The 19,151-nt window shown below is 39.5% G+C and overlaps 1 protein-coding gene across 1 annotated transcript in view; it reads right to left on the bottom strand.

Moving 5' to 3' along the window:
- cbl (Cbl proto-oncogene, E3 ubiquitin protein ligase) overlaps nucleotides 1–19,151 on the bottom strand; it is a 35,578-nt gene that overhangs the window by 7,395 nt on the left and 9,032 nt on the right. The window contains exons 3-9 of the mRNA XM_061046623.1: nucleotides 8,882–9,028; nucleotides 7,884–8,040; nucleotides 4,750–4,871; nucleotides 2,984–3,121; nucleotides 2,153–2,240; nucleotides 951–1,082; nucleotides 546–764 (exon numbers count right to left, since the gene is read on the bottom strand). Coding sequence (XP_060902606.1) covers nucleotides 546–764; nucleotides 951–1,082; nucleotides 2,153–2,240; nucleotides 2,984–3,121; nucleotides 4,750–4,871; nucleotides 7,884–8,040; nucleotides 8,882–9,028 — 1,003 coding nt within the window. The remainder of the gene's footprint in view (nucleotides 1–545; nucleotides 765–950; nucleotides 1,083–2,152; nucleotides 2,241–2,983; nucleotides 3,122–4,749; nucleotides 4,872–7,883; nucleotides 8,041–8,881; nucleotides 9,029–19,151) is intronic.

The following is a 19,151-nucleotide window of genomic DNA, read 5'->3' as shown; positions in this document are numbered from 1 at the left end:
ATTTATGAAGTACAGCTAAGTACTTCACAGTGCACAGGTGCGTTTAAAGAAATGGTCAGAAATGTGGAAGAGGCGGAGTCAGCAATTAAAGTCAAAAAAATTCCAAGAACCACATCAAAGTGTGTGTGATCTCAGGTATCCACCAACTGTATAAGCAGACTACTGCAGAGTTTCTCCGAGGCACATAAAATATTGAGGAGAGGAGAGGAGAAGGCCCCCACATAACAAATACAGAAAGGCTAAAAAAAAAAGCTACTTTGGCACCTTGAAAGATGGATATGAAAGACTTGAGATATGAGCTCTGAGTTTGAAGCGCACAAAAATGAAAAGTCAAGGTGGCAGACTGTTTTATCCGTGCAGGGATGGGTCTCTCAGTAAAACAGAGGCAATAAGAGGACAGCAGGAACCCATGGGGGCCCCCAGGGCATCAAACCAACTAAGCAGAGTGCACAAGAATTTTATCAATGAAAAATACACAGAACAGCCCGTCCTGGCAACTCTGCAAACTTTTGTGTCTTTCAGTCAAAGATATTCCAAATTCTCACTTTTGAGAAGGCAAGTTTGCTCATCATGAGGTGGGGATCTTCAAGTCTGTCATCATCATCGTCATCATAGCTAGGTGAAGGAGCACCCTCAGCCCCAAAGTGGCTCCTGCAGGAGCCCCCGCTGTTGTCCTTAGGGTCAAAAGGATCCACAACAATGGGCTCTGTACCCTTAATCTCACAGCGACAGAAAGGACAGCCTGTTCCCTGACCCTCTGATTCCTGTGACACAGAGAGAAAGGCAGATGCAATCACTTCAAGCTTTTTATAATGTGCTTTTATTTTGCTGTTACATCTGCAGAGAAGGGCACTTCAACACTTGGTTATCCTCTCAACAGGTAACATTATAATACTTGAATTGGAACAGCCAACCCACACAAACCCCTTTCCATCCACCCACTCTCGTACCTGCCAGGCAGTGAGACATGATGTGCACATGAGATGACCACAGGGCTCAATCTTCACATCTTTGTCGTTCTCGGCACAGATCTTACACAGCTGGAAAGTGGAGCCCATCTCACAGTACAGCTCATATTGCTCCTGGGGGAGGGGGAGAGAAATGAGACAACAGTGAGCTCTTGGTGCCTGAACACAGAATGTAACATCATACAGTGCTAACAGCACCTGAGATCATTTAGAAGAGCCCAGAAGGTTTTGGAGCGAAAATGTGGGGGCGTGTTTTTAGTTTCAGTCCTGTGTTGAAGCAGAAAAGAGTCTGCTCATAAACAAAAGATGAGACCTGACATTTTACTGTGGGAAAACGGAAGAAGATGACTCAACCAGCCAAACCATTCTGTAAAAATGATTGTATTTTATGATCTTCCTACGTAGCAGAAAGTTTTACATAGATCTTCCATGTTGTTTAATTGTGTACAGACACATTCACTGCATGTTACAAAGGTCAGACATAAAATAGTATTCATTAAAAGACTTGCTAAAAGCTACTTAAAGGGAGAATATGCGACTTTTTGATCCAGTAGATGTCGCCCTTGAGTACCAGCATGAAACCAAAACAACTTGCGCATGCTAATGCTAGCAATCTTTAGTTAGCTCAAAGCTTCACACTACATGTAAATTTACACTAAATGACGTGATCTAAAAATACTTACCGGTACATGACATTCAAATAAACAGTGAGTACAGCATGTTATTCTTCCTTTCTCCAATTCCGCAATTAAACAACTTTGTACTCAAGGTGATAAGCCGGCTGACCGTCCGGGCGATGTAAACAAAGTGAAGATACGGCTTGGAAAGCTCGGAAAGCATCACAGAGGGCGGGACTCAGGTGTCACACTCATTGTAGACTGTCATGACTCACAGACATATTTTCAGAGGATATATCTGATTTCTGCTACATTTAAGTGTGAAAAATCGCATATTCTTCCTTTAACCATAACTATGTAAGTTCCTGTTTAGTGTTCGACAGTGTCCTCTGCTGCTGCTTCCTTTGGTCAGGCACTGCACTATCCTTTTTATCAAACTGAGATCTTTACTGATCGGTGTGACCGGCCAAAAAAAGACTTCTGACCTTTAAAATAAAATGCCAAACACCAGAAGGATGTATAAGTTATTAAAGGCTGGTTACGGTCTGAGAAGCACACTGGTCTGACCTGTGTGACTTTGATGTGGTCTTGAGGCGAAGGCTCACACAGTCCTGTCAGGTCTGGGTTTTGGGTTCGGCCATCAGGAAATAAATAGCTGGAGAGATGCAGAGGAAGAAAATAAATTAGAAGGTACTCACAGAAATGACTTTCTAGTGGCCTTGGGTGTTTCAACAAGCTTTTTCATTTCAAAGTTTTCATCATGATTAGTTGGTGTGTTTAGGCTGCATGTATACCTATCAGGCTGCAGTAATGAAAACATCTGTTCATGCCATTCATTCAATCTGGCACCACATTTCATATCATCATTGTGCTGATGAGTGTATGGTATTAAACTTTTACGCATGAGTCAGATGCTGTTATTACCATTCAACTAATGCTTGGTAGCGTTAAGGTTTTCCCAGTTTGAATTTTGATTACAGGTTGAGACAGGCCAACCATAGCTTTCATTAAACAGGAATCAACGCTGGCATAGAAAGATCGGTGACACGCTAGCCAGCTGAACCGCTGACTGAGCTGCACATCAGGAACCAACATTTCTATTCTGGTTATGATAACACTGAGATGATGGGAACAGGCAATATGATATGCCTGGATTGGTTTAGAGCAGAGAGGCAGATTCAATCATGGTATGCAAAGCAAGGCTGCATAGTTGACTCAGAGATCTATGCTTCAGGAGAAGAAAAGAAGAAAAGGTAGTAAAAGGAAAAGTCATGCATATGACAGGAAGCTTGACTTAAAGATTATTCATTCAAACCACATCAATTGAAGACCACAGGGACAAAGAGCATGGGCCAACACTAACACTGAACCCCTCGAATACAATGCCAGCAGACTTACAATCCTTCCCTGAAGCCATCTATCAGGGCCTGGAAGAGGGGTTTGTTGTGGGGAATGGTTTGGAGTATGTTTCCATCCGCTGTCACATAGCCGATGGCCCACTGGCCCAGCCGTGTACAACTCAGTCGGAAGATGTAACTGAGAAAAGAGTCATGGGAAATACGACATCATTGGGTGAAGCACTCTTTGTTACACAGAGAAAAGAAAGAGATCAACTAACTTCCAACGTGTGTAAGTCCTTTTTATTTTTTTTTACTTCACAAAACAAATGGATAACTCTCTTTTAAATTAGCATGCATGTTTCTATTTATCTAATTGTATTTGAAAAGGGATCATGTACAATATTAAACATACATTTTGCCATTTGATGCATTGTACCAGAGTTAGCTTAGAGCTATTTTATTAGCTATTAGTTATTTTATTTTTACATCTGCAGTCCCTAGGCAGGTCAAAGTTGAAACATCATGTAGTAATAATACATCAATAGAAAAATTAACTGTAACAAACATAGCAGAGTATCCCAGAGCAGTACAACACACAAAAATACACACACACAGTTATGGGGTGTTTTTAGGTGTAATGCTGGTGGGTAAACAAAACACAGGACTGTTTACAGTTGCTGATGCAACATTTAATAGTGAAAAAAAAAAACAAGTCTAGACAAGCCACTCTACCCGGTCCTTAAAATTTCCAGCCTACTTGACAAATTTGCACAAAAAAATTACCAAATTGATATTTGGGGTTATTGTATTTCTGTTCAAAAATGTTGTCTTAATGACTGCCGTATCAAAAGTACTGGTGGAAAGCTGCAGACCGCTGTTATGTGAATCAGGAAGGCCAAAAAAGGGGAATTACACTAATTCATTCTAAGATGCATTTATTAGGATTTTAGACAAAGGAATGAGTTTTGTGCTGCGTAACAGGCGGGAAGGGATTTCTATGTAATGACAGCAATCTAAATGCTTTTGGAACAGCTGCTGTGACCAGAACATAAAACGGTCATTAAGCTGCACTGTAAGTAACAGCGTCAAAATCCTTCACTCAAATTGACCAATAACAGCTTGGTTGTCAATGTGGCTCTACACAAGCCAGGCCAAAGAGTGACATCAGCTTTCAGTGTACAACCAGACCATTGATGCTATGTTCCAGTGCCATGCTGCCCTGGGTCCTTCACACACAAGCCAAGGTTTTTTTCTGCCACAAAAATGAGGTGGTGGTGGTACCTTTCCTACCTTATGTGCATATGCACCACGGCATAGCCAATTGGCTCAAAACTTTTACAAGCAATAAAGGGAATTTTTAAAAATTGTGTAATTGTGTAAAAGAAAGGACAAAGCTCACATTAAAACATGATATATAATACTAATGTTTTTATTTCCATCGTTAAAGCAAATATTTTGAATTAACACTGTAATTCTTGTATTATTATTATTATTTTTGTAAAAGGAAAATCATTTAATGTAAATAATATATATGGTAATCCCTTCATGGATGTCACATTTAAGTGTGTGAGTGTCAACTCAAGTTTATCCATTCACATTGAGTGTGATGAACACGAGACACAGAGAGAGAAAGCTGTATTCCTACCATAGAGAATTATAAATTAGCCAGATTTGAACAGCATTCACTGTCTTTAATTTTGCTGCAGTTAGAATCTTTTCCAGTGTCATTTTATGCTTAAATTCAAACAACAAATTACAGCAAGAGGTTATCGACAGCATTACAAGCTGTGTGTCTGTTACCATGGACATGTGTCTCTTTCTTACCTGCCAGGCTTGTGGATAAACTTCTGTAACCGTGCTTTGACCTCATCGTAGGTGAGAAAGGCCATGTACCCCGGGTGAGTAACTGCCAAGCTGTTCCAGTTCCGCAGCAGGGACGACCAAGGCTACACAGACACACACACACACACACGAGAAAATGAGAGAGTGACTCATCTGATGTGTGAGTGAATGGACACAGCAAGAACGGCATGAGCAGTGTAATGGAGAAATATACTGCTTCATGGATGATGCTAACACAGCCAAACTGAACTTCAGTAGGATTTTGTAATGGCCGTAAAGCAATGAAAAAAGGGTTTCAAGCTAAATTTGCAGCATGTAATACAGCATGCGACTTATTTGGTACCATTTGAAGCCACAGAACGAGAAAGGTCAGAAATCTGAAATATGTAAAAAAAAAAAAAATATATATATATATATATATATATATACAAAATAATTCAGACTAACCCAAAGCTGACTCAGTGTGGTGGTGAGTGGGTGGTTCTACAATTTCTCTCACCAGTTGGTCTGGTGTGTGACAGGAAGTAGATCTCACACAAACAAGACTGAAAATAAGCTGCTAAAGTCACAGCTTGTGTTGATTATGAACAGCAAGTGCTGTGTGTTAGATATGATATAAAGACCCATATATCTATCAGGGAACATTTTCAGACACGAGCATAAAATCTTTATGTCATAGTAGCACATGTGTTTCTGATTTGATGCCAGTTTTTTTTTTAAAGAAAATACATGACAGCAAACAAAAGTTGGGGTGATTCAGGAGTAGACTCCTCAGGACATTTGCTTAAAAATACGTGCAAAACTGTGTCATGCTCAAAATTTGAATGCGTGTGTGTACTTAAATGCTGTCTTATACGTTTAATGACGATTTCCTGGGATGGAAGCTAAGATACTGTGTCAGTTATTTTCCTATTAGTTTTCTTGAATATTTTGTGCTGACATCGCCTTTTTCCTTTCCCTGGTGCCTTGATTCAGCATTAGCTGACACATTCTTTATATAAATGCTGACTGAAATGCTCACATACTTAATGTACCTTTGTATAGGGCATTTTCATTAACACAAAATGCTATACTGACATCAAGTTAAAATGACAGCGTATCATGTTTACATTCGCTGATATTTTTTAGTGTGCTGCCTAATAAGCTTATAGTAAGAATACTTGAAAAAGGTGATTGCAGTCATGTTTATTTCATCAGCCAATCAATGAGATGTGTTAAGAGTATCTGAAACCTCACAGCGGTGAAGGACTGCAGAACAATACTAACCCTCACAGGAGAGTGACATCAATAAGCTCCAACTTCCACTCAGTTACTTATTAGTAGAGAAATCAATACTGACTTCGTTCTTTTTTCACACTTTCCTGTTCTCAGGACAAGTGTTGTTCTAGGTCAAAGCGCATGCATTGGTTAATATTTACACCACCTATTTGTGTGCAGCCGAGCATTAAGGACCTTCTGCTATGATTACAGTACCGGTATGCCAAGTCACAGGTCAGTCTGCATGCACCATGGATCCCTCTGCTGATCTGTGGTTACAGCGCGTTCCCTGCAAACTACTAAGTTTCCTTCAATTGACTCATTATTATTCCTGTACTCACATAATCTAGATAACATAATTACAGGATCAGCTACAGAAGGTCAAAGTCTTACGTTTAAAAGTTGTCAAATTGAAGCAGAGAAAAGTTTTTTAGCCAACAGACATTTGGAGCAAATGTTTACAAAAGTACTCTGGAAAATCCCAGTTTTTCAGGTTATGAACTCTGAAGACGCACTTTGAAATAGTGTCCAACATCGTCACTACTTCAAGAAATCTTGGGCTGCAGCATATGATAATTAGCTCTTTCACCTAATCTGTTGATTATTTATCTGGAAATTTTATTACATTTTCTTTTTCAAATGATTACATCTGACCGATATACAGGTTGGCCAATATTAGGCCGACATTGGCTTCTCACAGATATACAGTACATAGCAAATATCAACTGATCAGAGCAAGCAAGCGTTTGCAGTTCATAATCACCACACGCTTAAAGAAAGTGTATGAAAAATGAAAGGGCTTTTATTGGCAAATAAGAAATAGCTCATAATGTTCAGCCTGTTTCATATCAGGACAGAGCTCAAAATGGCCACAAGCTCACTTCCTCCTCTAAGCTTAAGGACACTTGTATGGGGGAGTGTCATAGGAAACGTCTATGATCTGTTTAGACTTCATTAAGCCTGTCTGTGTCTGTGTCACACAAGTAGCCCAAATAATGTCCCAGAGGGAATGAAGGACATACACTGCTCTAGAAAAGACATGACACGAGAGGTTTTAGAAAACTCCAATTCAAACAACGCTAAGGAATGTTTACATTTGAGTGGTAAAATATGTCAATGTTTTTTATTTGTTACAATGTTTATTACAGTACTGAGTTCTGAACATGATGTCTGATAAGAACACCCTTTGCCCTCCCCTTACACTATCCTTTCTCTTTCTCCCTGGTGTTCTTCCTCTCACTAGCTTATTTCTGATGAGGAAAAGAAGCTTTAAAGTTGCTGTGCAGCACCAGCAACACCATAAAATGCATCACGTTGTGCATTACCACAAAAAATAAATGCTTAGTACCCCTTTTGCAGTTTGTCAGAACTTTGGTCTATCAGTTACAAAGTTGAGTTGAGTTTGGGTTTGGCAAAGGAAAACAACTCTAATTGAAAATGTCCCAATCCAAAAGTTTATTCCTGTAACAGTAAAGTAAAATGTCAGGGCGGTTCATAAAATCAAGACTGTCCTTAAAAGGATCTCAGTGTGACTCTCTGAAAAACCAAAAACTAACCAGACTGACCTTGTATGACAACAGACATCGGATTGTGTCAGTAGAATTAAGTAAAGCAGAGAGTGTGAAAAGGTCAGCATACATTGTGGTATAAACTTGTTCGCCAAAACAAGAAGTGGCCAGTTAGTTGAGTTCATTATGGGCTACACAATCGAAAATGTGTTTCCTACATCAAGGCTAACACATTTTCTATGAATGGCTCTTTCTCTCTGTCTTCTCTACCTCTGTGTGTGTGTGTGTGTGTGTGTGTGTGTGTGTGTGTGTGTGTGTGTGTGTGTGTGTGTGTGTGTGTGTGTGTACTACCTGGAATAGCCTGGTGAAGATGTCAAACTCAAAGACAGAGATGTAGTCGTTGCAGGTGAGGTCAATGGTGGACTTTAGAGCCATGGCCTCCAGTCCGGAGCTGATTGGGTGAAACTCGTGAAGAGACTGACGGAACATCTTCCAGGGCACGATGGTCCTGTTACACACAACAACCCATGCAAATCAGATGCACAAAACAGAACTCTTACGTCAAAACATTACATAGTATCGTCTAGGTAGACGATGGACCTGCAGTAAAGATGTAGTCACATGTCTGATTCTAAATTTGGTTACTTGGTCTTTTGTATGCTTCTTCTGTGCATCATAAATAACCTAAAAGAGATATAAACTGCATTTCCTGTTAAGAATGTTAAATTATTCACATGTGAAAACAGGATATGCTGTTTCTTGTCGAGGCTATTTTGGACCTCCCAAATAGAAGTTGTCTGAGGTGTTAGTGGTCATGCATACTAGAGCTGATCTTTTTTCTCCTGACAGCTAAAACCTTTTCAAACAGATAGTCATCAATAAACTCAATCAATTACTTGCTTACTAAAGTACTTTCTCCAACAGTCTTTAAATCTATATCTTAAATCTACAACAGGACATTCATCAGGTCATGCTATATATTTAAGATGCATATTAAACATAGTTATCTGATAGCTGGGAATAATGAATGAAGTGTACATAGTCATGGGAAAACCCAGCTGTTCTCACAGTTCCTTGTAAGTGAATATGTTTTCTCTGACTGCACTCACAATCTTCCTATCAGTGTGCACTTGAAGACTTGAATTGTGTCATCATGGAACAACAGTTCTGACGTTAACATTTCAAGGACTTCTGTATTTGTGAACCAGCTCGTTGATTCAGATAATTCTTTCCTTAATGTAGTAATTACTAAATTACTAAAATTACTAAATGAATCTAAGATGCCAGTTTGAAACCACTGAGGTAAACCAATGTTGTATGCTCATATAGTTATATTTATTCAGGCTCACTTTTCCCCGAAGGCTCGCCTCCAGAACTCCGCAGCATCTGCCTTGGTGATGCGAAAACTGTCCCCCTGAAACAGCCCACTGGGGAAGATGGCCTTCAGCTCTGCCAGCATGTGGCTGAAGATCAACGATAGTTTGGTGAGGTTTCGCCTGTAAAAGCAAAGGGGAGGGGAGGAGAGGGGGGATTCATGCCTTTACCATTGCTCTGTGATCAAAGTGTCAACGGCATAAAAGATGCTTTAAAGAAAGAAATACAGATCCACAGTAATTATATATTCTCATTAGGTGTGATGATGTCGATGTTTAGAACACTGTGTGTATTACCAATGAGTAGCATCAACCTTCAGGCTGGATGATTAAAGTGTTTGTTTTTCTAATCGATGCCATTTGCTGTAAACTATTGAACCAACAGTTTGACATTTGCGTCTAAAAAAAGAGCATTACAGAAAAGGTTTTAACAGGTGTAACAATGTGTTACCAAGTACACAGTCACAAATGAATAAATGAAGACAAAAATAAGTTCCAAGAAAAACAATTAATAATTCATCATCACGTATTATATTCCAAAACTTGCCTCAAGTGCTATTAGCCATTACGCTTGCTAATAATGGGGGAAGTTACAACAAAATGGGATCTTCTATATTTTCTCTTGTATTGAAATAATGCCAAAAAGTCATTGCCCATCCCGGTTTATGTCCCAGTCCTTTTTACTAGCCTGGTGTTTCCATATGTTATGACAAATAAAGGCAGGAGAGAAAGCAGTTTGACGCAAAATATAAAGTTGATTTACAATATCCGTCCAAAAAAGACAAAATAATGCTGGCCGTGAAGCAGGGTCACATGCTATCTAACAAAGCAAGTTCAAATTAGTGATTTATTTAAATCACTTTTCTGGTGTAAATTTAAAATTTCAGTCTTTTCCAATTTTAATGTTCCAACTTTCAAGTTTTGTTTGAAAATATTTAAAAACAGTGTCAAAATTAAAGCCGGCCTATTAACAGATGTTTTACGGTAGTTTTAATTTCAGTCAGCTATTAAAGTAACCTGTTTTTGATCAATCTTAGCCATATGTAGTAGTTCAAATCACTGATGGGATGTGGCTGACAATAACACTCAAATAATGATCTAAAATACTGGCTGCAAAAAGTAGAAAACGGCAGTTCAGTAAAATTAACAAGCCACTTTTAAAGAGGATTGTAACAAGAAACTTCCAGATATGTGACATCTAGCTTAACATTTACTTGGAAGTCCTATCACGATTTTTTGCCGTGCTTTGCTCGCAGTAAAATGTGGCGTACAATGTTTTTGTAATACGTTGCCAGGGCCTGTCCTAGGGGTCCCGCGCCCAACTTTGGGAACCAGTGAGAACCAGTGAGATGTATCACTTTATTCTTGTTTCACTTTGATAAGGATATCAGTCTCTAAAATATGCAGTCAAAAGAGGAGGCTCAGGATTGGACATAAGCCGGTAATATCAACGTTTTACTCATGGCCGTGTTTCTGCTCCAGGTTTTTTTCCCCACTGCAAACTGTCCCTAGCTGCCTTACGGAAACAGCCACAGGTCCAAGGGGGCAACACAGCAGTGTTCACATACTTAACGTACATGCAGACATACAGTGAGATGTAAGGGAATGGATATGCCTGTATCAAGTTCTGATCTCAGTAACAAAAGGCTGTTCAATGCTCAAGGAGGGAAAAGGACTGATGACTGGCCGAGAAAAAAATAGGAAGAGGAAAGAAAAGAGTGACATGGGAGGGTCAAAAAAACAAAAAAGACTGGAAATGGTAGAATGAGGCGGCTCACTATCACCATACCCCCTGCACCCCATCAACATTCAGCGTGTTATGCTGAGAAAGCCATGATGTACGAGGCGACACAGAGGGAGATTGTGCTTAGCAGTTGGGCGGGCTGAATTGACATGCACAAGAGAGACAGCAATGAAAGCATGACTACACTGCAGCTGCCCCATACTACACTACGCACACTGTGAGTGGAGAGAGGGAAGGGGAGAGAGAGAGTGAATGAGGAAGGAGGATAGTCACTGAAGATGGATGAATAAGATTAGTGTATGTTGAGAAGCTGCCAAAATAGACCAGCCCCTGTGAGGATGATAGTTTACTTCAGAGGGAGCAGACAAGCATCTAAAAGAGAAAATGCATAGCTCGCAAACTGCCATAAAGCGTTAATTCATACCCTCTCAGCAGTAAATGATCCTCAAACAGTGAACACTCTAGTAGCTTGGTGTCTAATCTTTTGAACTGTTCTACCCACTTCAAATCTACAGCACAAGACTTGAAGCCAGACGCAAGGACTGTAAGTCTTTGAAGTCAGGGCCACCCCTCATCAGTGATGCAATGTGGAAAATGAGACCTTCAAGTACTCCCTGAGGAGCTCGTGCAGACGCAGTCGGGAATGTCTTCTCTTTTTAGTGTCATCTCAGTGAAGGCAGGCGTTTGTGACACTGCATGTCTGTGTCTTTTTAATCAGCAGCAAGCTTCTCAGCAGGAGGTCCTCCTCTGTTTCTCCTGCCTCCTAACCCCACTGGCCTACTGAGCCTTAAAGCTGCAGTCTCATCCATTCTCCTGTCAGGCTCTCTCTACCCTTTGCTTTCATCTAAGTTACAACAACCTTAGCTCCTGCTCTTCCTTCATCTACAATGTAATCACAAGAAGACAGTTATCCTCTCTCTGCAGTTTTCTTTTGCATGGAATATATCTCTCCTCACTGAAAGCTTTCATTTCCACATCTACAGTAATTTGGTTTAGCATCTTATGAATCCATTCCATCCAGTTTAATCTCAAACGTAGTACAAGTTGATTTAGCAAGTTTAGCATTTTATCGTCTGTTTGTGCATATCTGTGCGTGTGTTTATTTCCATCCTCAAGCAGCAGCTCTGTGATCTGAGTGAGTGTCTGTATGTGCGTGACCTGGGCATGGGCCAGTGTTTATAAAACTGTTGCTGCTATTTAAGCGGTGCATGGTTTGCTAATATGCTGAGGATTGACATATGTCTTTAATGTTTCCTTTTCTCTCTCACTCCTCTGAACCACGACCACAGGAACAAGCCAAACCTCAAGTCAAACACTAGGTTTTTGTCCACCATCCCCCTCATGCTATAGATTGACCTCTGACCTTGCAGCTGGCTGCTCCCTTCCTGTTTCCTGCTGGCTGTGATAAAGTAGCGCAGCCAGCCAGCCAGCCAGCACCGTACTGCGCTAATGCACCACAGCACAGCCAGCTCGGGTCGACCTTACAGAAAGAGAGCCTGTCTGGATTAGCAAGAGTCACAAGTAGCTGTAAGCAGCTGTATTATCTTTTCTGCTCAAGGCTTAAAAGTAAAACCACATCAAACACAAATTGACCTCTGCAAAAAAGCTAGTGAGTTATTTTCACCTTTGTATGATAAACTAAACTAAATCAGAAGTATTTTGAGGACAACCACTCTTATAGACAAGCAAAATACCAACCGATGTTGGTAAACGTTGGACCTCTTCACCCTATGCATTCAGAATTTTAGTCATTTTAAGATTTTAAAGAACCTGTGGGCAATAAACTGCAAAACACTTCAGTTTTAAGCACATAAAACTGCCATAAATACACTTAAATTGTTATGCCTTAGAAACATATGGGTGTTACTTTTTGTCCGTGGATCAGACTAAATTTAGACACCTTTTACAAAGAAATGTGCTGGAAGGTGTTCTGGAAGTTACACCAGCATATTTTTACGTTATAAGAAATAAATGAAGTGAAGGTGAAACTTCTTTTTTGGATTTTTATTGTGTACAGTGAATGCTTATGCAAAACAGAGAACCACAGAAATTTAGAAATAAACATTTTAGTTTGAAACGGAAACGGTGGGGAATGTGCTTGGAAATTTGGGCATACAGTTTTGTCAAGTCATCACTTTATCAAATGAACTCTCTGGGACTGGCTTCTGTCCATATCTCCATCAGGAAACAGCCATGGCAGCACGCACACGCACACACACTCACACACAAACACAATACACTAATGTTAAAGGATACCTTACACAAACTTATAAGTATATTGAATATTTAAGACCTAAATGGAAATAAAGCTTCATCTGCGCATACGCAAGTGCATTTTACTTTAATCTCGCTAATTTATCTCGATGTGCAGAAACAGCAAGTGCTTGTTGTACCCTGCAGGGCAGACAAGCTAGTGGGTTGCGTCATGCTAATCACCATAATCTAATAGTGTGAAGACTACATGATGAGTTGGCTGCTCACAGATACTGCAGTGACATAAATAACCATGATGCTCTGCTATTTGTGAGAATATATCTGCTCATAGAGCCTCAAGCTAGAAGTGTTGGCACATGTAATTGACACTGAAACACCCGCAATGTGCATGTGTGTTTTCCATTCCACACGCCGAGAGTAGTTTGGCTGCGAGGCTAACCACTAAAAGCCTTTCTTACTTTACACCCAACTCCATCATGACAAAAGCCACAGAGACCCCCTGCTGCGGCGCTACTGGGGGGGCGGGGGCAACACTCTTCTTTTATGAATTAATCTCTGTTTTGTACAAAGGCATGAGCCAAAACTTCAGCACATTCAGTTTTAATCAAATAGTGTGTGCAGCAGAGAGAAGCAGTAGTGTGAAGCAGTAGTGTGAAACAGCACTATGAGAGCTGCACTGTGGTCAATCACCTTGAGAATGAAACACTGGAGCTGGAATTCAGTTGAATCACACGATGACTATGCATGAGGTCTAATCCTCGCTCAGGTCAACATGTGCTATATAAAGCAACAGATATCCAAAGTACGGCTGGGGAAATAATCAAGTTTTAATTTGAATTACGATTTTGGCTTACCACGATCATGAAAACGAGATTATCAAGATTGAGCGATCACTGTGCCGAAATGTTGCGCTCGTTTTGATCATTGGTTTTGTCATGTGCGGTAAATGTTTCAAAATGATTGTTGGTATATTTTGGACACGAGTACATCACCACTACCTGAGAACAAGTTAGTTTAGGGCTTTCAGCATTAACTAGTTAATCACGATTGAATCAAGGTCTGAATTTAATGCATTCCTTTTTTTGATTTAATACATCACATTCTATTTTGTCCCTTTAGGCACACCATATTTAAGGCTCAGCATTTTTTTTTTTTTTTTACCATTCCTTTAAATACAATACATGCAATGAAAATTTTGAATAATCACAGATGGTAGACTATTGAAATTTAGCGGTACAGCCCCAAGTATTAATATTATTCTTTAACATATTTATTTTCTCTTATTGCTTGATTTTCATCACTTGTCGTTTTTTCAAGTGTTTAGAATGTTTACTGTAAGTGTTTCAGTATGATTAATGCTTGTGATGCAGGTGTTGTAAAATGAATGAGTAATCATGTTTAATAATTGTGACGTCAATATCTATAAATAATCATGATAAGGCTTTTTGCCATAATTAAGCAGCCCTAATCCAAAGCATACTTTAGGTTTGCGTGCATATTTCTTTTCCTTTCTATCTGCATTAATGAACAGGGTGTGTTGTCAACAAACCATTTTTCCAGCAAAATAAAGTGTTACAACTACAAAATAGTTTTCCTTTCATCACCATCTCAACATTTGTTTTTTTTAATGCTTAAAACAGTCTGGAGAACTTTCTCCTTAAATCTTTGACCAACAGGGACACACTTTTATTTGAAAGATATTCATGCAAATTCTCTCCTGTAAGCAATTCTATCTGACATCAATGTAGAGCACCGCTGGTGCTACATTTACTTATGGCTCCCTCCAACAAAACAGCAACCACAGACCTTTTCCTCCAGTACTGTAGCTGCAGCGATGTGATGGCTTTTCAGATAGTCAAAGTAGAGAGCTGTGCTGAGACAGCCCTTTGTTTCACATGAATGTCAGGTAGTTTTTCAGAAAATAGGAAGTCATATTTCAGGATAGGACTCTCTTGGTGAACCAAAATAGAAATGGGTGCAAATGACATTTTCAAATACCAAAGGTAGTGAACCATATAATGACAAGTTGTTCTCTGGCTACGCAGGCCTGTATGCATCAATCATTTATGGCACAGAAGCACTTCACTTTAAATAGCTACAGAAAAATTGCCATGCTCTGAAGTTTTAGTCTTGGACTGAAAGCATTAGCCAGCTGTGACCTGAGCATCAAGTCAACTTTAAAACTAGGGATTTTCCTGCATTCAACACCTGGCGACGCCCGCCTCTGCAAAATTTCGTACAGCCACCATCAAAGTCTGACTGGTGTTTTCATGTTGAACAAAGCTTTCAGCACCTGGTGAATTGTTCGTATCTAACTGCAGTTATGGCTGTACGCCATTATGGCGGCGGGGCTGTATGGTAATCAATCCAGTGCCCCAGAAAACGAGCTGCGAAACAACAAAACAGGATGAAAAGTGAAAGGGGAGGAAGATGAGAAAAGTTTTCGGCAAGAGCATTTGTGTTGTTGCCGCCATGCTGCTGTACAGACAACCACTACACAAATACACACACGTCAATGTGACACACAAGCTAAAATGTCCTAGAATTATAAACACCTACGCCAATCTCTGAATTGGAGCTCAGCGTAAGTTCAGACAGGAAGACTGGCTATGTTCTTTCACAAATTCATTCATCCTTTCACTTCAACCTAAACTACTTCCTTTGTCTACCTGCTGTGGTGATCAGCTCATGATGGGCGTTTATTCTTTAAGTAATTAACCAACCAGATTCGGGCACAACCTCTCTCAACCAATCATCCTGCTGCGGCAAAATGCTAAAACAGTTCTCTCTCTTCCACAGTCATTCTGTCATTTCAGGGCAACTGCTGCAACCCACCACCGCCCCAGTCACCTCCATTCCAGCTCAGCAGAGTCCAGATTCAGGCTCATCATAGCCTCCATTCCTCTTCACCACCACCAGTGTCTAGACTCCATAGGGGGGTATGCTATCCTGCTGTCGGCCTCATTACCCTTCCGAGTACATGAAGTCGTCACGATGGAGTCTAATCCCCCCAAAGACTTGCACATTCAAATCTAAATTGTTGCACATTTATTGTTAAATAAATAATTGTTCATTCTCAATTAAGTCTCTCCTGATTGAATGTGCTTTCAGCTCGCGGAGGGATCGTTCATTAGAGACAGCTGTGACTTAAGCTGTTACTTAACTTCTCTTTGTGTCTTTCATGTTCATCTTCAGACTCCATGTACATGAAACTTTAAATCTGCTAGAATTTTATAATTTGACATCCATGCAGGTAGTACCAGATTTGTATTATTTACATGACATAATTTTCCTTCTACAAATATAAAAGGGAAAAAAAATCAACACATTTTGCCAAATTGGTGCACAAAAACACACCAGATTACTAGAATGACAGAGTTTGATAGCCAAAATGTACACAACCACAATTCTGAGGTCTTTTCTAAACAAAACAAAAACTTAATTATGTTATGGAGAACAAAATGTTTTCATTACAAGTTCAGAGAAAAATGTACCTGCGAATGAAACCTGAACAGTAAGTTCAGCTGTGAAAAGGCTGAGTGAGTAATAGCAAGAGGAAGTCGTGTCTACCGAGTATTGTTGATATATCACTGAAGCATGTGTGGAATTCATTTTTCTATTGTGCAAAGGATTGGACAAAAAGCTAAAAGTAAAGGGAGGTAAAAATGTAGGAAGCAAATAACTCAATTGTGGTAGCAGTCAAATGTATGGCTCAACGAATGTGTGCCTTACTCTTTGGATTAACTGTGCGCTTCAGACTGCAACTGAAAACTGTTTTCTTGATTCAACAATTGATGAGGTCTATGAAATGTCAGGAAAAAGTGATAGTTGTTCCTCAGAGTACATCATTAATATAATTTACAGAAAAACTGCATATAGTCACTATTTAGGGTTGTTCATGGTGGCCACATGAGAAAGAGAAAGGCTATGTTTTATTAAATGTGTCATTAACATATAATGAAGCAAACAAGCTATATTGCCTTTTTTTTTTTGTAAGTCTTTGTCAGCATTTTTTACGTTTGATTCACACAGGACTCTAAAAAATCTGCGGTGGATGGAGAACCTGAAAGCCATACTTAATTTAAAGTACAAATACCATACCAGAAAATGGTAAACTGGAACAGCACAAATGATAGTAAGACTCAAGTAGAAGTTAAAGTAATCTTTTCTTATAACACTGAAGCAAAAGTCTTAAAGTATCTTTTTCAGACATTAAATGTACTTGGTTACTGAAAGTGAAAGTACAAGTCAATGATGTTGACCAAAATGACAGTGGTCAGAATCTCGAGAGTTATTAATATTTTAACGTCAATTACATTTAAAAAGGGAGTCACTTAAAAATACTGAGGTCTTTAAACTCCTTTGGTGAAAGTCAAGTTGTTTAGCCATGTTAACATTTCCATGTGGTCAGAGTTGGTTTAAGTTATTTGGTGGCCACATGCTAAGACCTTTCCCCATTTTGCTTCAAAGCAATCATAGCTTGTGAACAAAACCTGTTTTGAGGCGTCTCATTTCAGTCAACAAAGCCACAGAGCTACAGGACAGATGTGAATATGAATTATAAATAAGCACACACACCTAGAGGACAAGCCAGTACTAACTAGAGTAACATCATTACCTCTTAGAAGAGTAACAACATAAGACAAAGTCGCCCCAGTGTCCTGAGGGAATTTTTGGGATAAGAAAGCTCTGTTATGATGTTATTTTCTGCACACACACATATATATACATAGAGAGAGAGAGAGAGAGAGAGAGAGAGAGAGAGAGAAAATGTAGTGGAGTAGAAGTTGCCAAAAACATAAAAACTCACTCAAGTACAAGTACAGATACTCTCAAAATACTTGAGCATCGTAACGTACTAATACCTTGTTACATTACACCACTGTTCAAAATGTGTCAATATTTTCTACCAATACAATTACCTAAATATCAAACTAATAATAAATACTGAGTCCAAAATTAAACATCTGGTTGATGTAGACATACTCATTATATAGTCAAACACAGAGCCGTGTATTTAGGGCACGGTCCCACTGGCCATCCGTACCGTGCTGTACCCAAGCACGATTGCCATTTTAGTCAGATACAGCCATGAAACTCTCCAATTTCTCCATAATGAAAGCTGTCAGCGTTATTTACCCGCATGCTTGTGCTCGTGCATGAAGTGTACCGTGCCGAAGCACACCTCTCCGAAGTGTGCCAAAGCCAAGGAAGTGTACCGTGCCTGAGCACGATACGGAGCGGTCACACTGGTCAAACGAACTGGACTTTAGGGTTGACGCGTGCTTGGGCACGGTACGGATGGCCAGTGGGACCGTGCCCTTACTGATATAGGGACTGAACGAGGTGTCTCTGCAAAAAAAGGAACAAATGGCTTATTGTTCTTTTTTTTTTTAATATTGAGTTATTTGAGGTATTGCAACAGGCCTGTGTCTTTACAACAATTCTTCCTCTAGCAACAGATGTGTGGCAACAAAACATTGGAGATAATTTAGACCATATAAGATAATACACCCCTATAACAATATGAACAATGCTGTATTAGGCTCCAGGTCCATCCCTTTTTTCAGTGTAGCCTCTCCTTCAGTTCAGTTGCATCATCCTTTGGCCTTTACGCCCACCACTTTTCTGTGACCAGCAGGACCTATCAATGGTGGTCAGTACATAAAGAAAGAGCAGCCCAGGAAGATGATCAAACAGAGCGTCACAGAAAGGTCAAGCAGTATCCTGTCAGACCCATGGAAGAGCATGTTAAAGGCTTTTCTGATAACAAGGAGTGTGTGTTAATATCTACATTGTTGTTTTAACAATGTGGGAAAGGACAATATTGATGTTGTCACTAATTTTCCAAAAACAATCATATCCCACGTTGAGTCCAAACACAGATCTCACATGTGATCAAGCTGAGTCAAAACAAGTTAAGCTAGCGTAGCTGCTTCCATGGTACAAATGAGTGACAAAACATAAAATACAAGACTTATACAAAACCATTTTTGAGGGTTTTTTTTAAACACATTCTTATAAGTCGATTAAAAGGTAATCAGCATCTATTATCGTAAACACAAGAGGTTTCTTTCTTTAGTTATGACAGTTATTAGTTTTTCATTGTCACGTACAACTGTTAAGTTATTATCTCTGGATTTTAAACCGTGTGTTGGACTGAACAGGGAATTTATTTATTGACCCCTTCAATTCTCGAAAATTATAATAGTCAATTTTTGTTATTTTATGTCATATTACAGGGCCAATTAATATTAGTCTATTAGACTCATTTTGGCTGTGGAGTTG

This window comes from Labrus mixtus, chromosome 9, assembly GCF_963584025.1.
Source record: "Labrus mixtus chromosome 9, fLabMix1.1, whole genome shotgun sequence".
Classification (NCBI taxonomy): domain Eukaryota; kingdom Metazoa; phylum Chordata; class Actinopteri; order Labriformes; family Labridae; genus Labrus; species Labrus mixtus.
This window is presented reverse-complemented; position numbering and strand designations above follow the sequence as displayed.